At 38.8% G+C, this 24,326-nt stretch overlaps 2 protein-coding genes across 9 annotated transcripts in view; one reads left to right on the top strand and one right to left on the bottom strand.

The window, feature by feature from the left end:
* Window positions 1-24,326, bottom strand: part of CCDC102B (coiled-coil domain containing 102B) — a 186,228-nt gene that overhangs the window by 161,444 nt on the left and 458 nt on the right. For 4 of the 7 annotated variants that reach the window (XM_072758069.1, XM_072758068.1, XM_025997727.2 and 1 more), the window contains exon 1: window positions 23,769-24,052. The exons of the other annotated variants lie outside the window; for them this stretch is intronic. In XM_072758069.1, the coding sequence (XP_072614170.1) occupies window positions 23,769-23,830 (62 nt within the window). In that variant the 5' untranslated portion in view covers window positions 23,831-24,052. Of the gene's footprint in view, window positions 1-23,768; window positions 24,053-24,326 lie in introns of those variants that run through there. 7 annotated transcript variants of the gene reach the window in all.
* Window positions 23,577-24,326, top strand: part of TMX3 (thioredoxin related transmembrane protein 3) — a 45,039-nt gene continuing 44,289 nt past the window's right edge. Inside the window, exon 1 of one of the 2 annotated variants that reach the window (XM_025997726.2) lies at window positions 23,577-24,279. In XM_025997726.2, coding sequence (XP_025853511.1) covers window positions 24,234-24,279 — 46 coding nt within the window. In that variant the 5' untranslated portion in view covers window positions 23,577-24,233. The remainder of the gene's footprint in view (window positions 24,280-24,326) is intronic. The other variant, XR_012001575.1, reaches the window with a different exon arrangement.

Below are 24,326 nucleotides of genomic sequence, written 5' to 3'. Positions count from 1 at the left end.
ATGTTGTGTTTACCACCAAATGAACAAACAAACAAACACACAAACAAATGGTGGTGGGATGGGGGGAGAAACACATAAAGAAACTGAAAGATAAGGATATATCTATTACTTTGATCGTGGTGAGGGTACCATGGGCATTGGCATATTTCCATACTCATCAAGAATGAGCAGCTAATTTCAGGGCTAATATTCATGGAACTGGAGTATAAAACCAAAACCTCAGAAAAAAGAATTTCAAAAGTAAATTTCTGCCTAGATAAGTTTCAAGATTGTATTTTTTCTTAAAATCAAAGAAGATACTGAGCCACTTGCTCTTTCTAAATCCATACTGTCATTGTTCCTCAGTAGTTCTATGACTGGGGACTTTGTCATTCCTTTGTGCAATCCCAGTATGCTTTGAATTAGAAAAGAAGCATATCACATTGTATAAGATTCTTTTCTGAGAAAAAAGTTAATAAATCTTCCAACAGCCCTTTGAAATTTCTCTTTGATACAATAGGATTCCCAGATGAAAACACTTAAAGTATCTTTTTAGTCACTTTTAAATGTCTTATCACCTCTTCAGATGGCTGAGTTATATTCAGAAATAGTTAAAGTAAGGGTAAGCTAAGGGCCCAGAAATTATGTAAAGTTCAGTTCTTTTGAAAGAAGCTCTTAGTATGGTAGTAATATATTGAGACAGATTGGTTTCCAGGCACACATCTGGACTCCATTTCTAAGGATTAGGACAAGATGTCATACAGTGTATATGTTTTTTTTAATTTGCTCTAAGTTAGTGAAAACATTAAAGGTCTATGCTGCCCTGTGTTAGTTCACATGACAGTATAAATAATATGACTGAGTATATGATATAAACACAGAGGAACTGTCTTAGCATTTTAAGAAAGCCCAATAGGTGGCACTCCTCATCCTTACCTGAGTACTGAACATAATACAAATTAAGCTAGGAATAAGGCCTTTGGGGACAAAGCATCATCTTTATTATTCATAAAAGTAAGTGGTAGAAGATAGCCCACAGTAGGGGGTGAAATAAGCTATGTGACCTGCACACTTAGTCCTGGTCACAAAAGAAGCTAGAACACTACATGCTTCCTTACAAGAGCTGGCCCCCAAAGTGTATGACATGGTCAGAGAAGCAGAGAATGTATGCTGCCTGTGGTCAGGCTGGCTCCCAAAGAGGAAAGCCAAGGATCTGAGCTGAACCAAACATAGCCCATTTCTTCTCAAATTTCCAACAAGAACACCACTCCTTCCCACCTCTGGGAGAGTGAATGAAAAAGTAGAAGAACGAGAAGTATTGATGGTGTCTCTCCTCCTGGCTCCAGAAGTGGAGAAGGATAGGTCTGCCCCAACTTTGCTTAGCTTTTGTCCCCTTTGCCCACTGGGCCCACCCCAGGGTCAGTTAGGTTTTGACTATTCTTCTTGAGGAAAAGAACCAAATGTCAATCTGGGTCCTGCTTCAGTTTTAATTAGATTGTATCCTCAATGCCAATGGCTGCTCCATAGTTAGACATCTGATTCAATGCACTGGTTGTAGTTGCTACACAGCTAACCTCTCAAAATTCAGTGGTATACACCAATAGTTTTTCTATGTTTACAGAATAATGCAGAGTGAGTGTCCTCTCTCTGCTCCAGTTTCTCTGAGGCCTTGACTAGAGCCACTTGACAGCTGAGGGTAATTGGATAGGTGGAGAATCATCTGAAGTCATCTTTGCATACATGTCTAATAATTGACACTAGATGGTTGAAGCTATTATATGGGGCCTCAGCTGGTATCATTGGCTGGACCACTATATACTGCCAATCCATATGGTCTGGGCTTCTTCACATCTTGGAGACTTCAATGTGGATGAACTTCTTTTTTTTTTTAATTCTCAAAGTCTTTGTTTTTTAAAGATTATTTATTTATTCATGAGAAACACAGAGCAAGAGAGAAAGAAAGAGGCAGAGACACAAGCAGAGGTAGAAGCAGGCTCCATGCAGGGAGCCTGATGTGGGACTTGATCCCGGGACTGCAGGATCACACCCTGGGCCGAAGGCAGACACTAAATCCGCTGAGCCACCCAGGGATCCCCAGTGTGGATGAACTTCTTACATCTTTGGAGCTCAGGGCTCCAAAGTGAGTGTCCTGAGAGAGCCAGATGTAAGCTATATGGCTTTTTCTGACCTAGACCCAAAATCCAGGCACTTTACTTCTGTGTTCTACTCTTTACATGCTCTAGAACTTTCCTCTGGCATCAGTCTAGTCTTTAGATTTAAAAGGAGGGACACACACACACACACAAAATAAAATAAAAGGAGGGACATAAACCCCCTCATGAGAGGAATATCAAAATATTTTCATACATGTTACAAAACCCTCACAGTCTAACAGATGTTAGCACCGATTTTGTCTCAGAAGGATCTGAAATTAGGCAGAAGATATTAACTCCAAGATGAGTCTGCCACCAAAATTGAAAAATCACCTCTCCATTCCATTTCCTATACAAATTGTGTCCAATTCAGTAATTCAAAAGAGCATATCAGAAGACCTTCAAGGAGACTAAATGGCATCAACAAGATATTTCAAAAAATTAGTTGCAGGGATCCCTGGGTGGCGCCTGCCTTTGGCTCAGGGCGCGATCCTGGAGACCCGGGATCGAGTCCCACGTCGGGCTCCCGGTGCATGGAGCCTGCTTCTCCATCTGCCTGTGTCTCTGCCTCTCTCTCTCTCTGTGTGACTACCATAAATAAATATATAAAAAAAAATTAGTTGCATACAGATACTCTAATAATAAAATCCCAACAATATAGTAATGTTCCAAATATTGAATACAGTTTCTCATTAATAAATCCCAGAAGAAATCAAATGCAATTACTAAAAGTTTTCAAGCTCAAAGACTTCAAATACAAAAGCATTAAAATCCAAAATAAAAATTTCTTATACTTGTAAGTTAAAAGTTCAAAGAAATTATTTCTTCCCCAATTTCATTTTCTGCTCAGTCTCAGCTTTAAAAAAAAAAAAAAAAAAAAGATTCTTACTAACTGGAAAACTTTGAAGTTCTTTCAGTCACAGCAGGCTGGAGAATCACTTCCTGAAATGACTGAAGTTCCAAGTTCCTGCAGCCCTCAAAAGCTGTGTTAATTCCATCTCAAGTCTTCCATTAGCCTCTGCAAAGATTTCAAAAGTTCAGATATCTGAAAGGAAGGACAAGACTCCACACTGCTTACTTACATAAGGCTGAATGGCCAAAAATGGAACATACCTACCTGTCTTCCTGCAAAGTTGAAACATTTGCAACTTGGGCCATCCTATTCCTAGTCTCATTTGTAGCACAATTCTATTCTGTTCACCATCTTCAAAACCTCTTCATTCGTACTTCCACTGAGAGCCCCGTGTTTATGCTACCCCAGGATGGCGTTGCACATAGATAAATGTGATGGAGACCTTAGGTTCTCTTGTGAAGAAGAAATGTTAATTCCTGCCTCAATCATGCCCATTCGAGAAAGGTGGTCTCATTGAGTCATCCAGGAATGTTTCCTAAAGTTGGCTTGACCCTCCCAGGTGTAAGTTACAGTGCTGAGACCAACTCTGCATCAGGGGCTGTCATTGTTCCCCCTACCCTCCTCTTAAAGTTATCCCAGAAAATGGAAACAACTAGAATCCTGGAGAATCAGAGCCTGCATTGAAAGAACCTAATATGAAAAGCAAATGGATGTGACCAGTGCTAGGGATTATGGTGAATACTTTGTTGGATGCCTAGATTCTCTTCATGGCAGGCACACCCATCCCCCAGATGGCAAAACCATCTGGTTTTTCACCTTCTCCCGAGAATCACTTCCACCCAAAAGGAGCCATTGCACCTTCCAGGCTACTCTTTCCAATTCTCTAAGGACATATAGCCAATAACTGATTGAAATGGAGGTATAAAACTTGACTCCTTTGGCACAAGATAGGGCCAACTTTTGTGTAATTGATGCTCTAGAGCTGTGCTGTTGAATACATGTTGTGACTGACTACAGAAAAGTTGAAATGAGATATGCTGTTTACATATTGGATTTTGAAGATTTAGTATGAAAAAAGAATGTAAGATACTTCATCAATGTTTAATATTGATATATGCTGAAATGACAATATTTTTGGATGTATTGGTTTAAGCAGAATGTGTGGAGACCTCTGTTTCTTTTTATCTTTTTTAATGTGGCTACTAGACAGTTTAAAATTATTTATGTGGCATGCAATGTATTTAATATATTCCTTTTGGATAGTGTTGCTTTAGAGCTATCCTCTGGGATTAGTCTAGTCTTCAGCTAAGACCACAGGCTTATTGATTTGGATTCTTCTCTTCTGTCTTGATTCCCCCAGTGTCCTCCAGAGGAGAAATCTCTCACTAAATATCCAAAATAGAATCCCACCTCAGACTTTGCTAGGAACCAAACCCAAAACACTTGATGTTTCCAAAAGTTTGGTCTTCAATGTTCTATAAACAACTAGAGATATAGTTTAAATCAAAATAAAAACATATGGAGAAAACAGTACAAATATAACTAGCTCTACACCATCAAGAAGAAATTTATATTTGAACAACGTGCTTGGCTCATTGCCTTAGGACACAAAGCTAAGTGATATGCCCGGTACAATAACATTAAGAATCGTTTTGATCCAAATGCTAAAAAAAAAAAAAACCCACAATTTAAATTATACAGGTCTTATGTTAGCTGATATTCAGTTAATGTTAACTCAGTTAACTCACCCTAAGTGGGGAGAGACCTTTGTGTTCTACATATACTATTATGTGGCTCAATATTTAAGGTTATCATCACCGCTTTTGATGAACAAATAAAAATTCATAGTTTTTTAAAAATGTAGGAACCTACAAGATAAGATGTGATTTGATTTCAAAATTTAAATAAACTTAAAGTTCAGACCTTCTAAAAAATGACATCCACTGGGGAGTTTGTTCTTGCTAGATCAGCCCTTCCCTCATATGTGGAATTTAAGAAACAAAAAGAAATTATCAAAGGGGAGAGAGAGAGAGAGAGAGAGAGAGAGAGAGAGAGAGAGAGGGAGAGAGAGAGAAACCAAGAAACAGACTCTTAACTATACAGAACAAACAACCAGAGCGGAGATGATGGGGAGATGGTTGAAATACGTGATGGGATTAAGAAGTGCACTACCTGTAATGAGCACCAGGTGTTGTGCACTAAATTGTACACCTGAAACAAATACTACTGTTAACTAACTGGAGTTTAAATAAAAATCTTTTTTTAAAAAGGAAAAAAAAAATAATAGAATTGTTACTCTTAATACTTATTTCAAAAACCTATCTCTAAAAATCCTAAAAATTCCAATTCAATTCAACAATATTATACAGTGATAAAATACTGTTTTAGTATAAAAGAGTATGGTATTTTGCATAAAATAATTGTTAGTCTAAATATACCCCTCGCTGAAGAGTCGACCTCATTTATTAAACCAGCAATCCTAACAAGCCTTGCCTGCATAACCTCACACAACCACATGATGGCACTGTAACACAAGGTTTTAAACAAAATTGTTGAAAGACAAACTTTGCAGAAAAAGTGTTCAGTTAGAATTACTGTGAGCAACACAAATCTTACAATACTAGATATTTCTAGTTGGTGAGTTTATACTGAATCTCATATCTCACTTATCAAAAAAAGAGTCCTGGACATACAGCAATCTGCTGCGTGGTTGGGACACTTGGTAAGAAGTGTGAGCAGTTCAGGAAAGCCCAGGGGTGTGTGTACTTCATCAGATCCCCTTTCAGGCCATATAGGGTATGTCAAAAATAAAAACCAAAATAAACAAAAACCCTATACCTGGAAATGACTGTGAAATTTAAAGACATCAAAGACATAGAGAAATGGATAAAACTTAGAGTTACAGCAGATCACCTGCAAAGGAACAAGGATGAGAACACTGCAGCTCACAACAAAAACAGATGCAAGAAAACAGGTAGTATGGTTTTCAGTCTTCGGAAAAGAATTTCAGATATAAAATCATATTCACAAGCAAATATCCTTTTAAATACGTTGTTGCAGAATATGTTTCAACAACACCAAACTTCAGACATTTTCCTATGTAGAGAAAACATCATAAACATTCACAAAAGGAAATATTCAAATAAATTCTTGCAAGGGATATGGGAAGAATGATCTCATGACACCATGAAGTACTGTGTGGTCTAAAACACCAAGTTTCAACGAAATGTAAAGGAAAGAACGTCCATAAACACTCAGTTCTCAAGTCTAGAAAATTCAGTAGGTTGAGGACAAAGCAGGGAGAGTAACTACTCATACATTTCACAGACTCTTTGTCCTGTCAACTCGTAGAAAGTAAAGTGGAAAATGTCTAGAGAATGGTTAAAATAATCAAGTATTTCTTTCAGGAAAGGGACTTACGTGATTGTGATCTATGGCCCGAAAAAATCCGAAAAGATTGACATTTATAAAAGTCTGAAAGGAATATTGGGGGGGGGGGGGGGGGGCTCGTTTTCAGAATAGTTGAATTAGGAGGCATTGCTTTAAATCTAAAATAGACTTAAACTTGTGACATTTGAGTCACAACACATAAAACCCTTGGCATTTATGGATTCCTATTTATGGCTGAAATATCTGTGATGCATTAAAATTTCTCCCTAAGCAAGGTGATGACAGTAATCTCTTGCTATTGTCAGCCTGTGGCATTGAAAACATACTGTATCATGCTGCCTACAAAATCCAGTTTGGGCTTTAATGCATGCATAGGTACCCTGCTGCTTTGGCAAATTTCTATACCTCTGATGGCAACAGACTCACATAATAAACACACTTATAGACAGGCACTTCTTCGGCTGTTTGTCTCTTCAGAGCTTGGTATCTCTTGTCACCCTGAGCCTCTTAATAAGCCCTGAGACCAACTTCCCTGGGGGCAGCTATTTTTCTGTTCTTCCCAGAGGACAGGCTTACTTTTGCTACTATGGCAACTGCTGCGAAGTGCTTTCTCTCTGACTTTTTCAGCTTCCTTAGTACTGTGGGTTTCTTTGCAAAGATATTCTAGAAGCTTCTGGGTCTTTCAAATTCTTGTCTCAAAGAACTGGTCTTTGAAATAAATCTTTATTATACACAGAACACATGGACTCCATTATTTCTCCACTTGTATGTGTACTTGTAACCTCTACTAGGAAACAAACGGAGGAAGGCAGGACTTGGGTCACATTAATCAGTTACCAGTTCTTTGATGCTGAAGCACATGGTTCCAGCAGATGTCGCCATTCTTATTACTACAGCAAAAAATTCAAACCCAAACATCCTTTCAGGCTGTTGGAAACAATTTTAGCTCTCACGAGGGAAATATCACAAAGTGGAAGGAGTCAACATACCATCAAGTGTAAATTTATTTTCTTTTTCTTTCTCTTTTTCTTTCTTTCTTTTTCTTTTTTTTACAGAGAGAGTGAGAAGAGAGGGGCAGAGGGGGAGGGAGAGAGAGATTCCTAATCTGGCTCAGTATGACCTCAATCTCAAAACCCTGAGATCATGACCTGAGCCTCCCAAGCGTCCCAAATTTCATTTTTCAATAACTGAACTTTTAGAAGCAATTGCTTGGAAGATCTCTTAGATAAGTTCTTAATTTAGGCAAGATATTGATAGTTTATTTCCTAAATCTCAAATTGACTATAAAGGGTGACCAATTCATAGCAGTTGAAGTTGACATGAGAGTTATATAGTTACATATGTGATGTGTCTGGCACTCAGTATGTCCTCACAAACGTAAAATTATTTTGCTTCAAGGATCCAAGAATTCACTTGGGAAAGCCAAATTATAAAGAACTCAGTCCCTTAGGTAATCAGTAGTTTAAAGAAGACAGAATCTCACAAAATGATAGATCCTTAAAGTTTTCTTAGAAAAAAAAAAACCTCATTGATTATGTGTTTTCAGTGCCTCTTTCAAAGATCTTCTTGAAATCTCCTAACTTATGACTGGAACCTCAGCCTTCCTCTCCCTTGCTTAGGATCACAATACTTCTCTTCTCTGTCTTTTCCCATTAACCACAGGTAATTCTCAAAGAGACTTAAACAACGGGATTCATAATTTTGATGTATTAAGGAACCAATATGTATTGTATATCTCTCCCCTTTCCTTTATTCCCTTTTTCGTGTGTTTCTTAGCAAACACCACTTATGTTTAATTCTCAGTCTGTGTTCGTATCTTCTGAGACCAAGGATATGTAAGAGGCAGGTCGCTGAGTCTTCCTTTCCAACCTGTCTCCCCTTTGCTACCTGGGGAGGACCTGGGTGGCTTTGGCACTACTTTTGAGCTGTTTAAGTTCAGAAAAACTTGTGAATTCACATAAGGATGGTAAACTGTTTAATCTCTGCATAAATGTTTCTCCAGTTCATGAACATCTCCATGAAGTTCTCCTTATGAACTGGATGTCTTCCTCTTGTTCCTTGGCTGGATCACTCTATGTGAGGTTCGCAGTCCAAGGATCTGGAAGGGCCCTCCCCCTATGACCTTGTTTGACTCATGTTAAACCATGAGTTTAACAACTTATGGTCCCTGGCCTGTAAATTGTAATTGGCATGGCAGGGATGACTCAAAACTAGTTTTCTATCAATAGTTCTGGGAACCATGATATGCTGAGAAAACTGGAAAACTTCAACCCACAATAGAGGTTATTTGTGGGCAGGAGAGAGTTATGACAGATAAGCAGGAGACATTCCTATGAAAGGCCCTCAGGAAAATTCCAAACAGGGGCGCCTGGGTGGCTCAGTTGGTTAAGTGTCCCACTCTTGATATTAGTTCAGGTCGTGATCTCAGGGTCATGAGATCAAGCTCCACATCAGGCTCTGCATTCAGTAGGGAGTTTGCTTGAGATTCTCTCTTCCTCTGCTCCTCCCTCTAATGTGCATGCATTCTCTCTCTCTCTCTCTAATAAAAAATATAGAAATCTTAAAAAAAAAAAAGACGAAAGAAAGGAAAGAAGGAAAGAAAGAAAGAAAGAAAGAAAGAAAGAGAAAGAAAGAAGAAAGAAAGAAAGAAAGAAAGAAAGAAAGAAAGAAAGAAAGAAAGAAAGAAAGAAAAGAAAGGAAAGGAAGTGCCAAACACCTATTTAAAGGAATATGACCTCAAGGTTTCATTACTATTTCCTGAGAAGTCTTTGGGTCCCAGAAAGACTTAAAATCCACAGGATACTCACACAGAAGATTGTAGTTCAGTAAATATCTGGTCCACATAAAAATGATTCAAGATTCCTCCCCTGAAGCGGTATATTTTATTGAAATCAACTCTTCCACTCTCTGAACTTTAACTTTAAATGAATATATATCAAAATGGAGAAAGTTTCTAGAATAATAAATATGAAAGTCAGAGGATTGAGAAATTATTTTTATTTGAAAAAAATAGAAAATATTTAGTAGAGACTAAAATTTAAACCTGGAAAACAATAAATTCTTCTCCATGGATATGAGATATAATCACAGATTCATTTTAGAAAATTGTTTCCTCTAAAAAGACAGTGGACTTCACTGACTCATGTAATTTTCTAAACTTCTACTGATGTGAAAATGGTGTTAAGAGATTTCAGAATTTTAAGAATAATTGTTTGAAGAGCTTCTCTCCAAATGAATTTGACAACTGATATATACCTGAACTGACCTTAGTATGGAGCATATTACATAGCAGATACATATTTCCACCTACAATTGACCTTTGAACAATTCAGGAGGTAGGGGCACCAACCCCCATGCAGTCAAAAATCTGTATATGATTTGTGATTACCCAAAAATGTAACTATTAATAACCTGTTGACAAGAAGTCTTATTCCCATATGTAAACAGTTGGTTAATACACATTTTGTGTGTTATATTAAATACTATATTTTTACAATAAAGTAATCTAGAAAAAATGTTATTAAGAAAAGTACATTCACAGTACTATACTGATTCACTAAAAAAAAAAAAAAAAAAAAATCCATGTGTAAGTGAACCTGTGCAGTTCAAAGCCATGCTGTTGTTCAAAGGTCAACTGTATATATATAATATATAAGTAATTATTAGCAAGATTGTTTTTCCCTCTGCCCACTGAAATGGTCTAGAGTTAATGAAATCTTAGGTGGAAACAAAGTAATACATAAATGGGAAGCCCAGACTATAGTTTCTAAAATTGATTTTCTATGAAAAGGAACCAGAGTTTTTTGAAGGATAACTGATTCTATGACTGGGGAAGGAAGGTATAAGAGAATATAGAACTTCTTTATCAGAAGACAAGGCTTCATTCCAGGTTTGGTGAAATCAGATCAAAAAGACACAGGAACCAAATTATAGAGGTTTGATTGTGCCATCAAAAATAAAATAATGATTAGAGTTAGTTAAAATACATTAAATCTATTAAAGTTATGAGTCCATTATACCCAAAGATAAATTTTAACCTGAATACACCAAAGAGGAGCAGGAGATCAGAATATATTCCTCCTGGATCTTATTAGTTCGTCATTTGGTATTGTTGACACATTTACATATTGATGAATGACACAGATTCTAGTTAAGTATTAAATAAATCATTTAGAAGACATTATCTGACTCAGGAATGGCCTCTTATGTGTAACATCAAGTCAAATGAAGATATATGACATCCATAATCAATCTGCTATCATTAAAATCAGTAAGATTTGCATATTCTTCAGAATACAGATGAGCAGATTGCATTAATGTCTTCATCTTTAAAATTCAGAGGAAAAGATAGTTACAGATATAAAAGTTCTAATTAGCTGCTTATCCTAGGTGGAGCTGCAGACTTCTATAAGAAGACAATTATCACTTGAGTAACTCCTATACTAAAAATTATGAAAAAAATTGGCATAATAATTAAAAATAAGATTCAAAGTGTTTCTTCAGGGTCATAGACAGGAATCTAAGTTATTCCCCTGGGCTAACTTTCTAGAAGTGAGTAACCTAATTAACTGGAGTATTAACTGACTTCCATAATTAGGTTAGCACCTTTTAACCATAGGGAGACTTAGAAGTAAATATACTTTTTATGAAAAGGAAAACAGAGCATTAATATTTTTTGTATTTCTATATTTATAATGGGTAAGAGAATCTGACCTATTACAATGGTAGCTTGGAACTTAATCTGGTATGTAATGCAAGGAATTAATTTAGATGAAATCTCACATGTATATTTAGTATTAAAACATCCAAGAGAAATTTAGCTGGATGGCATTCATAAATATAAATTTTACTCACATCAACATGTCTGCGAATTCCCAATGTTCCACAACCACACACAAAATTAAAGTCAAATGGTGTATCAATGAGGCCTTATTTTGAGTTTAACACATTTTAATTAAGTACAGCATCTTTGTATATTGTTTGACATTTTTGTTTCCTTTTCCTTAAAATGCCTGTTCATTATGTTTTGCTCATTGTTATGTGCTTTATATTTTTTCTGGTTTTTAAAAATGTAATTCTTTTTTAGTGATACATATTGTATATAACAGTTCCAGCTCTCTATATTATTTTTCAACAAATATATCAATCTCTTCCTTTTGATCAGCAATTTTTGTGTTAAGAAATTTTTTCTATACCAAAGTATTAAAGATATTCCCATATACTTATTTATGGAGATTTTAATATTTTGCTTATTCATTTGTCTTCTTTCTCACTGGAGCGGATTTTGGCCAATGGTGTAAGGTTTGGATCAAAATCAATTGCTTCATCTTTATGGATATTACATTGTCTCAGTGCAATATGTTGTTTTCTCCAATGTGACCTCTGTCACAGGTCAAGTTTTCATCTATGCATGACTCTGCCGCTGAGTTGCCTATGTCCATTGGTCAGTATACTTACCCCTGAGCCAATACTCTATCATCCTCATTATTACGACTTTAAGTTTTGATGTCTAGCAGAATGAGTTTCTCATCTAACTCTTTTTCTGTAGGAATGTTTGGATATACTTGGATATTTGCTCTTTTATATGAATTTTTATCATGTCAAACTTCTTAGGATTTTCAATGAGATGCCATCGAGTCTATAAGTAATCTAGGAGATAAGAGATATCTGTGTGATATTGAGTTTTCTATCCATGAAAAGTGTTTTCTCTCTCGATTTATTGGTGTCTTTTTCAGTTGAATTAAGTAATGTTTACAATTCGTAGAGTTGTCACATCCTTAGTGTATTAGAAGGGAACATTTTTTGTTAATAACATTAAGGACATGTTTTTAAAGTATACTTTTTTTTTTTTTCTGGAACACATAGGTGGCTCAGTAGGTTAAGCATTCAACTCTCGGTTTCAGCTCAGGTTGTGATCTCAAGGTGGTGAGATCGAGCCCCACATCTGGCTCAGCATGGAGACAGCTTGAGGGTCTCTCTCCCTCTGCCCCTCCCCTCATATGCTCTGTCTCTTTCTGCCTCTCCCATGAATAAACAAATCTTTAAAAAAATAATGTTTGATCTAAGTTATGAAATTCATTATGTATCCTAGTATTTCCCAACTCTTTGAACATAGTAAAGCCCATAGAAGCTGATAATTTTTTAGAGCACTTTGATGTAAGTGAATGACGCTGCTTAAGGCAGGAAACAAGAGACTAGGTTGGTCTATCTATCTACTCCAGGCCACACCGGCTGCACCTAAGGCTGAAGGGATAATACAACAGCATAGCTGCAACATACTGTTGATGCAACAGGTTTAAAGCTTTATCTTGATCTGAGGACTTGACCAGGTGGGCCAAACTGGCCCAATATTTTGGCTTCTGTTGTTCAATCCTCAGATAGTATTAGTAGCAGTGGCTTCAGTTACTGATGTAACAGAGCCAAGTCAAGGATATGTATCCTTCCTACACATTCAAGTCCTCTTGGAGGAACAGGGCAAGGGTCAGTTTGATCTGGCTTGCATGCTATGTGCTCACCCTTCTCTCCCAGGAATACTTCCCAGAAAAAAGCTACAAATGTTGCCTTTCCTATTGCCAGCAGCACAATTTTATTAAAGACTGGAGCTTCAGCAGAGCCAGGTGGCATGTGTCACCACCATCCAGCCTATCACATCATGGCTGGACTTCCAGCATGTCCCCACTTCGCTACTTCAAGAGATAGAACTGAAGCATCAATTTGATACCAGTCATGTACAGAAACTAGGAGTTCCTTGATGAGCCTGAGGAGGCTTTACTTCAATTTGCACTCAAAATTGCCACAGCGATTTCCACAGAGTGGTACCTGACACAGGGGGCTTGTCATCATCCAGTTACCTACGGCACACTAGCCAGACCAAATTGCAAGTCCAAGTGTCAGTATGCGCCCAATTGTAAGAATTCTATTTGTTCCTGGAAGTTTCCTTACTGTGAGGAACAGGGTCTGTAACTCAGCCCACTGGGCTGCTCACTTGCTTTTGCTTCCTTCCAGGAAGAGTTTACTATCTGTTGGGCACAGGATAGGGCTTTCCCCATTGAGCCATGACACTCCATTCTGTAACTGCCATCCGTGAACCAGATCAGTTCCTTTACATCCTTGGGAAAATTGGTGGAAAAGTAAGACACATCAGTAATAATGACAGGCAAGTCTTCAGATAGCTTCTATGAAGCCCTAGTAGAAAATAAGCTACTTACGGGACGCCTGGGTGGCTCAGTGGTTGAGCCTCTGCCTTTGGCTCAGGGCGTGATCTGAGTCCTGGGATCCTGTCCCACATCCCTGGGATCGCTCCCTGCAGGGAGCCTGCTTCTCCCTCTATGTCTCTGCCTCTCTCTCTCACAAATAAATAAATAAAATCTTAAAAAAAAAAAGGAAAATAGGCTACTTGCTCATGAATACAATGAGTCCCACTGTGCTCCATCACAGAATGCTTCTAGAGTATCATTTTCATTTTATGACGGAACTTCTTTGGACATTTCTCTCCTTGTTGGGATACTTTTTTTGCCATTACCCAACACATGAGGGGTAATTCAGGAGTTAATACAATGTTCTGTCCTTCAGTTAATGGGGATCGTGGGACCCAGGAAATTTAACTAAAATTCCCTACCCCTGGACAAGCAGAGCAGGACTGACTCCATTTTGTGCTGCACCCGCCTTGTGCTGACCTGCTTATTGCTTAGGGCACTGCCCCACCCTACTCAAACCCAGGGCACACCCTAATCCGAAATGGGCTCAGTGATAGACCAGTTCAAATGGATATTTTAGGGTAAAATGTAACTCAATCGGCCACCTGTGAGTGTCCGGACCAGCATGACTGTGCAACTTTCTGCGTATCCCATTGGCTACTAGCCCCTATAAAGTTGCTAAGCCTCTTAGTCTGGGGTCCAAGTCCCTGCTCCGCTGTGTCTGGTGCACTTGGACCCAAGCTTGAGCTTGTAAATAAACCCTCCTGTGTTTGCATCGGTGTCGGCTCCTCGGTGGTTTCTCAGATTCACGATCTTGGGCACAACAGGGATGTCTTAGTAAATACCCAACAAGTAACCAATAACTATCTTTCAAAGAAATATACCAGAGAGCAGGATCATATACCTACTCAAAAATCCCAGAGATCACTGTTAATTATGATTATGGGCTTTTGCCAAAGACGTCAGTCTGCATGAAGGCAGTGGCTGACATTTCGAGTATCATTTCAGCATTAGCACTTATATGGGTCAGTGCAAGCTGTTATAACAAAATACCATAGATTGGGCGGCTTAAACAATAGGCATTGATTAATTTCTCACAGTTCTGGAGGCTTAGAAATCTGAGATCAGAGTGACAGCCTGATTGGGTTCAGTGAGAGCACTCTTTCTGGCCTGCAGACAGCTGCCTTCTTGCTGGTTCTTACATGGGGGGGCGGGGGGAAGAGACAGTTCTAACCTCTTTCTCTTCTTATATGGGTACTAATCCCATCATGGGAGCCCCACCCCCCATAATCTCATTTAAACCCAATTATAGCCCAAAGACCCCATCTCCAAACAGCATCACATTAGGAGTTAGGGCTTCAACATTTGAATTTGGCGGGGGTAGGGATAGTGGTGAGTGTGGCAGGGCATAAATGAGTTCATAGCAGTAACACAAGGAGCAAATGGGATAGCCTGGGCTACAGCATCTCCAGTTCGAAGAAGGTTTTCAGGCTTCCAATCAAATATGAGCTTTTCCCAGGTGATTTAAGTAATTTGAGCCCAAAAGGATCCTTAAATGGGGGATAGGATTTCTCCAAAAGCCAAATAAGCCTATTAGGTATTAGGACTCTTGTTTAGTCTATGGGACAAGGAACAAGAACATTTATTCTTAGTGGTCTGCGGTGTAACACAAGACACCCAGCCCAACCAAGCCTCCAAAATTTATAGTCTATACAAGGTCTTGGAATTTATTCAGAGTTCATTAACCATCCTCCACCAGTCATAGGACTGGGGATCATAATGAAGTTGCTAAGCTTGATTCTCAGTTTCATAAAATAATTCAGTGCAATGGAACGTTGTACAGTTGTATTATACTAGATCTGCCTCAGAAGATTGTGACAGCACATAGGGGAGTTCAAATACCCTCGAAGCAAACATATACTGGAAACCATTCCACACAAACACACACTGCTGTGGACATTCCTTAGCAAGTAATATCAAAAGAAAGGCATTAGCCATGTCAATTACAGAGAACTGGCCACCTTCAGTTTAGTGAAACAATCTGTTCAGCATTTGAATAATTTGGACCATATCAGGGACCACCGAAGTGACTAGGGTTACCTTTTATTGGAGTCCCCTCCAGGAGCCATCAGACTTCCCCACTGGCAACCTCAGATCATTGCAGAGTGAGTGTATGAGCACTAACACAGCTGCATCTAATATGTCCCTAATTAAGGCAGTACATTTTTGTTGCCCTTAGCAAATGATAAGGTTTCGAATTAACTATTTGACCAGGCTTAGATCACTCTAACAGCTCCCATTTTTCATATCCAATTAGTACTGGATTTAGGGCAGATCTACAAGTTATTTATTTTTCTATTTTATGCAGTAGAGGGAAAAATTTTTATCCAATCTTTATATCCATAACAATTATACATTCAGGTGAGGGAGACTTCCCCACAGTATACTCTTTAAAATCATGTATTCCAACTTTTAATGAGAATTTAATTTTTATTCCTTTACGGTAGCATCTCCCTGTTCCCCTAAATTAATTCTATCACCCCTGAGGGCCTCATTAGTAGGCCTAGATAGTGCTCCTATAACCAAGCGACCTAAAAGAATTTCTCTATCTGCAGGCCATTTCACCCACACATTTGTCAAAGGCCTTGGTTCTCCCATAGGGATTTGGTCAAGAGAACCTGTCCTTCATATAATGTGCTTCCTCCATTAACACCTGTATTAGAAAATATTTTAAAAATTGTTTTCAAGACTCACATACTGCCCTTTTTCAGGCAAAAACTAATCCAGGCAATGCTCTGAAAGGACTTTGCAGATAGAATGAAGTTACTAACAGGTGATTTTAAGGTAGGGAGATCATCCTGGATTATCCAGGTGGACCCAAAGTAGCCACACGAGCGCTTAGAAGAAGGAAGAAGAGTCAGAAAGTTACGGCAGAAGGGGAAGTTAGAAAAATTTAAAGCCCCGTGGGGCAATGATGCACTGATGCTGGCTCTGAAAGGGGTCACAGTCAAAGTAAGTAGGTGATCTCCAGCAGCAGAGAACTCCCAGCCACCAGCCAGCAAGGAAACAGGGGTGGCCAACCTATAGCCAATGGAAGTGAATTATACTAGCAACTTGAATGAGCCCAGAAGTGGGTTCCTTTCCAGAGCCTTCTGACACCTTGCCTTTTGGCTTTGTGGAACTTAGAGTAAATAAACTGATTCACCCTACTGAACTTATAATCTGCAGAACTGTGAGATAAATTTCTGCTGTTTTAAGTTTCTGTAATAGGAAACAGATACCTTGCTTTAGTATTAAAAATTGGTATTTTAGAACTTGATGCTATAGGCTTGTGAGGACCTTTCTCTACCTGGAATTCTTCTAAACTCAGACAAGATAAGCATGCAGGCTTTTATGTCTTTGAGAAGTTTGAGGAGAGGCAGTTGTGTTTTATTGGCTTCTTATAAAAGTCTACCAAGGTTTTAGTAGGCACTCTACCAATTTCCCCCTTTTTTTTTTTTAAAGTAGGTATTTTTTTTTAATTAATTTATTTATTTATTTATGATAGTCACAGAGAGAGAGAGAGAGAGAGAGGCAAAGACATAGGCAGAGGGAGAAGCAGGCTCCATGCACCGGGAGCCCGACGTGGGATTCGATCCTGGGTCTCCAGGATCGCGCCCTGGGCCAAAGGCAGGCGCCAAACCGCTGCGCCACCCAGGGATCCCAATTTCCCCCTTTTTAATGCCATTTTAGATTAACCATCTATTCAGTCCTGAATTCTTTGTCTTTGCCTTTTTTGGAAGGGAGTGGCTTTATTTTATTTTCTTTTAATTTTATTCCAGTACAATTAATATATAGTGTTATTTTGGTTTAAAGTGTACAATATAGTGATTCAACAATTCTATGAATTGCTCAGTGCTCATTAAGATAAATGTACTATTAATCCCTATCACCTACTTCACCCATTCCCCCACTTCCTTTCTAGAAACCACCACTGTGTTCTCTATATTTAAGAATCTGGTTGGGTTTTTTTTTTTCCCCCTTTTTTCTTGTGTTCATTTGTTTTGTTTCTTAAATTGCACATACGAGTGAAATCATATGGTATCTATCTTCCTCTGACTTATTTCACTTAGCATTATGCCCTCTAGATCCAACCATGTTGTTAAAAATGGCAAGATCTCATTCTTTTTATGGCTGAGTAATATTCCATTCCACATCATTGCTATGCATTCATCTATTAATGGACACTTGGGCTGTTTCCATAACTTGGCTATTGTAAATAATGCTGCAATAAACATAGGGGTGCATATCTTTTTGAATCAGTGTTTTTGTATTCTTTAGGTAAATACCCAGTAGTGGAATTCCTATCTTTAATTTTTTGAGGAACCTCCAGGCTATTTACCAGTGGGTACACCAGTTTGCATTCCCATCAACAGTGCGCAGGAGTTACTTTTTCTTCATAAATCCTCACCTATACTTGGTTCCTGTGTTTTTGATTTTATACATTCTGACAGATGTGAGGTGATGTCTTGTGGTTTTGATTTGCAATATGCATCTTTTCATCTTGGCCATCTGTACGTCTTCTTTGGAGGTATCTGTTTATGTCTTCTGCCTGTTTTTTAACTGGATTATTTTGGGGTTTTGGTGTTCAGTTGTAGTTCTTTGTGTCCTTTCCTTGTCTTGACTTCCTTTTCTTTTTAAAACTTTAACATTTGTATCAACCTGAAGTCTCATCAGAGGTAGCTGAGACAGGAGATGCAAAAACTATCTCTTTTACATCCTCTGAGGTCTAAGAGCAATATCACATATGGTGTCCACAGTGGTAGGGTTCCTTTTATCATAATCTGAGTAAGGGGCATCCCATGCAGGTCTGATTTTCATTGTCCCATGGCCTGTCCAGTACAGTCCAGGTTGGCAGCATTTCTGCAGCTAGAGTAGACACAGACATTTAAATGACAAGGAAGGAACAGAGGACCTACCTACCAGTCTCTAGTAGCTCCCTGTCTGAATCTATTCTAATCAGCAAAGACTTCTCCTTGAACTATCTCTAGGGAAGACAGAAGTCAAAGGAGGATCCAGGACAAGTGCAATCATCTCCACTGAACAGTATTCAAAACCAGAGACACTGCTACTCGATCTAAAACTCCTAGGAACCATTTCAACAAAGGTCATCAGGACAATGCTTACGGCAGTCTATAAAAGGCCTCTATTCTGTTAGTGAATAATCTCTTACTTCATTGCTTTCCTCCATCATCAATCATCCTACTTGAATTACCTTCATAGTTGTAGTGGGCCTCATAGGCTTAGCCAACTCATCAGACTTTATAGTGCCCACGTTCCTTTGGCTGGAGCTCCATTTGCTAGTGAGAGAGGATGATGAAGCTCAATTGAGGGAGATTCTGGACTCTCATTTCAGCTCATGCTGAAAACAGCAACTAGGAACTGATTTAGCTGACTTGCTATCCATTTGCTCATCCTCTACTTTTGCTAGCTCCTGGCATTCAGGCTGTCCTTTCTGTCACAGAAAGTCTACCTATCAGTAAGTAACTGATTTCAAAGCTTGTGCTACTTTGAACCAAGAGTTGCTGGAAAACCACCTCTGCATCAATGAATGCTTCCTTTCCATCCCCTTTGTCAGGATTCTCCTTTTTCTTTCTCAATAGTTCCTATGTCATATTTTTAGCAAAAAAATGAGTCAAAAGTCTTCTAAGCTATCCCACCTCTAACACCAATTGCAACTGCAACAGGGTTCAACTAAGAAGACTGTCTGACCCCCAAAAACAACACTTATAAATCTATTACTCACTAGGGGAAAAGGATACAAAATAATGTGGAAGCAAGAATTTGGATCACTGTTAAAGACTATCTCACAGCAAGGGTCTGTGGAGACTGGTACAAGCTTCTGTCTTCTACCTTCTACAATAATTATGGTTGTAAGCACTTTCTCTCTTAGATAAGGAACCCCCCTACACGTGCATAAGACACCTTAGAACAAGGGAACCTAGGAGTCTCACTGGGATTCCTAATATTTTGCTGGTTACATATGCATATTCCTGGTACAAAACCAGCCTCAACAGCAGAGCTGTTGCAAGTCAGCAATCACACTCTTACCCATAAATAATGCTGACAGGCTGTTAAAAACCACCACAAAACTCCTTGGATCCATGGTTAACAAAAAGCAACATTCCTAGTCTGCATGTTTCATGGATGGCAAACAGACAGATTAGTCCCAGATGGAAACTTTTAGCAAAAACATCTCAGGCTAATTCCAGGACTGCTAGAGATTAACCTGAACAGAACATTATGCTGAGGAATTGTTCCTCTAGTTCCAGTTTACTATTATGATTGAAGGTTAATATGTGTCAAATTCAAGTAATTTTATTGTATTTATTTAAATGTTACATAAATTTCATCTCTATCTGGTAGTGTAAAAAATTTACACAAAGTTTTCACCCTAATATTAATCCACACTTGGTTTTTCTGGGGGTGGAGGGGCTAATTTAATCTTTTTGGTGCACTGCTAGATCTGGTTTGATAACATTTTCTTTGGAATTTTTTGCATTTTTGTTCATAAATGAATTGATCTATATAATTCCTTTCTCATAAATGCTTCCTCTGGGTTTGAAACCAAACGTACCCTAGCCTTTGAACAAACTGAGGAGTGTTTCCTTTTTTTTTTTTTTTAATTCTCTGCAAGAGTTTGTAACAGATCTTTTTTTTCATAAAAGTTAGCACTTTTTCTAAGACACTTTCAAACTTTTGATTCAATTTTCTCATGGTTATCCTATTATTTTTCTAGTTGTTGAACTGATACTGGTAAGTTATATACATTTTTTTTATTTTTTTAAGATTTTATTTATTTATTCATTAGAGAGAGACACACACAGAGAGAGAGAGAGAGAGAGGCAGAGACACAGGCAGAGGGAGAAGCAGGCTCCACGCAGGGAGCCTGACACGGGACTTGATTCTGGAAGGTAAATTATATTTTTATAACTTTTTGATTTTTTTTGTCTACTCTTTAATTTTTGTCTATACTGCAGACAAAATTTGCTTATCTCTTTAACCTATTCTGTCTATGTCCTTGTTTTGGTCCTAATATTAATTACACTGAATATGCAACAAATGGCAACATAATCAAAATAACTGTCTTCCTATCATCCCTTTAAAGATTTCTCAGTATGGGTATTCTTCCCCTGTCTCTGGATGAAAATTCTAACAAGTCCATCTAGATAAAAGATTTAATTAAGCTGAAAAACCAGTTCAATTATTTTCATACTGAGTCCTAATATTAACAAAATTCTGAAACAGATTTATCATCAAAAAATTCCTCCCTTCTCCTGAGACTGTCTTAGGCTGGAAACTTGCTGTGGGACTGGGGGGGGGGGGGTCTTGATTCACCTTTTCTCTGTTTTGCCGTTCCCAGTACTAACTGGCTTAGTGAATCATTCAAGGGTGGTATGTTGAGAGAGAACATGAGATAGGTACAGGTGTTCTCTTCCCTGAACTGAGTCCCCTTGAATTGGCTTCCCTTCTCTGGGAGTAAAGGATGATTTAGCCGGCCTCTTGGAAAGGGGCCATGATTTCTGGATGCTTAGGTATTTTCTCATTTTTTTCATTCTTTCTTACATGTTATTTCTGGATTCACTAAAACATGAAATTTGTCCATTTTATTACTTCAAAAAGCACGCTGGGACTTCTTTTGAGTCTACTGTATCTTTTTTCCCCTCTCTGAATGAGTTAACATATAAAGCCTTTAAGACACTGACTAATATATAAGCCTTATAAGTGATAATTCTTACAACCCACTAGGAAGTGAACTGTAAAAAAAAAAAAAAAAAAAGGAAATGAACCATATCAGGGTCCATTTTGCTCAATGCTATGCTCTCAGTACACAGTTTCTGGCAAATAAAATCTAACATCCCTGTGTATCTTTTATGTCATCCTTCCTTTTTTTTTTTTTTTGAAATTTACGATTTTTATTTATTTGAGAGAGAGTGAACAGAGAGTGGGAGAGGAACAGAGGGAAAGGGAGAAGCAGACTCCCTCCTGAGCAGTGAGTCAGACGTGAAGCTCCATCCTGGAATTCTGGGATCCTGACCTGAGCAGAAGGCAGGTACTTCAGCAAGTGAGCCACCCAGGAGCCCATCCTTCCTTTTTCTAAAGTCTTTTCATCTACTTCTTAAGGAGAATATCCAGTTAACTAATTTTCATTTCTCTCATTCTAAAATATAAAAGATATTTACACCTATAAATTTGCACAGATTTTGCTGCAACCTACAATTTTAATAGGCATATTTTTTGTTTACTTCTAAGTATATTTTAATTCTTTTTTTTTTTTTTACAAAGACATTATTTAAAAGTGTTTTTAAATTTCCAGATTTAGGAGGTTTTATCTTATATAGATTTATAATCTTACTGTGTTGTCAGAAAACACACCGATAATACATTTTTTCAATCTGTTGAAAATAATATGGTAGGTTTGTAATTTTCCTTAACGTATGTTATAGTATGCATTCGCTGCTTATTTAATAGTTTGTTTTCAAACTTTTGTTCCCCAAACCTCTGTCCATTCTTAAAAATACATGAAGATCTCCAAAGACCTTTCTTTAATGTGGGTTATGTCTAATCATATTTACCAAATTTTAAATTAAAATAGACATTTAAAAAAGTATCATTTAACACTAACAATAAAACCATTTCACGCCATCAAGAAAAAAACTACAAAAAACTTGATTTTTATTTTTGTTTTTTTTTTTTGTTTTTTTTTACTTAATGTATTTTATACAGAACAATCTAAAAATGAATGGCATTTTCTGGATTTATTTTCCTTCAGGGCTAAATGAGATCTGAAGGCCAGAACAACAGCATCACCTGGGTACTTGTAAGAAATGCAAATCCAGACCCACTGGTTCAGATTCTGTAAGGAGTATTCAGAAACTGTTTTAATCAAAGTAAATGATGCTTGGTACAATTTGAGAAGCACTATTTAACACCATATAATGATCACTTTTCCATTAAAAAAAAAACATAGATTTATTTCTCTTAAACTTTCATTGCTAGAGTTATATATACAGAAAAGTACACAAACTGTAAGGGTAAATAAAGCTCAATGCATTTTTCACAAAATGAACAGATCTGGGTAGCAGGGTTCAGATCAAGAAAGAAAACATTCTTTGTACCTCTGCCTTCTAAGACTATTAATTTCCCTGATTTTAAGCTTATGTGCATAAAATCATACAAGCAGTACCTTTCTTAAGCTGGGAAAAACCCAACATAACTCCCAGGGAAACTGATCAAACATTTGTACCATTAGTGAAAACAGGATGACTGAAAGGGGAAGGGGAGGGAGGGAGAGAATCCTGGAGCAGGGAGAGGTCTGGGAGGCAGCGTGGTGCTAGAATAAGACCAGCTCCGGGTCGAAACTTTGTTTCAAATGGCAACTCCACCCTCAAAGCCATTAAGCAAACTACCTCTTCTGTGCCCCAGGATCTATAAAATCCCTACTTTGAGAACCTGTAGGAGATTTAAGTACTTCTGTATGTTAAAATCAAAGTAAACTAGACAACCAAAAAATGTCTGAGTCTGCTGAAGGTCTGCAATGGATCCTGCGCTGTATTCATAAAACAGGTGAAATCTCGGGCTTGCTCTCAATCAGCTCACAATGTAACCTTTCAGTCAGTCATTAGGAGTAGGATTTTCTGAGATCTCTGCCTGTTGGAATTTTGAACCTCAGGTGACCTGCCTGACATCATAATTTATTTCTATTCCCAGTAACGCATGTTCAATAACTGATTTAACCTAAATCCTCTGGAATTTTAGGACCTATAAACATGTCATTTACACTGGATGTAGTGATTGCAGAGCCGCCATATGAAAAAATACCTCGTTTTTACACTTTTGTCGTGTAGGAGGAGATAACAAATATTTCACAGTATTTCAGTCTTATCAAAAAGAATCCGAAAACAGGAACAAATCATAAAAAAAAAAAAAAAAACCTGTATCTTAAGATCAACTTCATTGTTTCAGGTTCCAAGAGAAGTCTTTAAGACGGCACTGTTTCAGTTGGCAAAATCGCATCAATGGAGCTTCCTACGAGGGCTGGTACCTCATTTCGCAAACAGGTTCAGGGAAGATCCCAAACTTATTTTGGAGACTTATTTTGGAAGCTCACCCACGAATCCACGGCCTTCCATCTTTCCACGCGCTGCTAACACCCACCTCTTTCCACGAATCTGATCGCTGCTGCACAGGAGCAGCAGGTGAAAAAAACCTGGCAGCATCGAGCCTCCAGGGCGGCGGCGTTTCTCCCCGGTTCCCCTCCAAACTTAGCTGCGCCTCGCCTCCCGGAAGCGCCCCCAACGCCGCACCCGCCCCGGCCCCACAGGAAGCCGCCCGCGCGCTCGGTTCCCACGCTCCCGGGGGCAGCGGGAAGCGCACAGATTTACGTCGCGACTGCGCAGGCGCCGCAGTTCCGCGCAGGCGCCGCCGTCCCGCGCATGCCCAGAGGCGGAGGCCGGCGGGGTCCTGGGAGGGTAGCGGCGGCCGCCCGCCCCGCCTCCGCCCTCCGCCCTCCGCCCAGGCTTCCCTTCCGCGCGCCCACGGCCCGCTTCCCTTTCCGGCGGTGCCAACTGCGGCCGCCCGTGTCTCTTCTCCGGGGCCTCTGCAGCTCTCCCTGCGGCGAGCATGGCGGCTGGGACGCTCGGGGCCGGCCTGCGGCTCTGCGCCACAGGTAAGGGCCGCGCGGGGGCGGGGGCGGGGGTGGGCGCGGGCGCGCGC

This window comes from Vulpes vulpes, chromosome 5 (assembly GCF_048418805.1).
Source record: "Vulpes vulpes isolate BD-2025 chromosome 5, VulVul3, whole genome shotgun sequence".
Classification (NCBI taxonomy): Eukaryota; Metazoa; Chordata; class Mammalia; order Carnivora; family Canidae; genus Vulpes; species Vulpes vulpes.
This window is presented reverse-complemented; position numbering and strand designations above follow the sequence as displayed.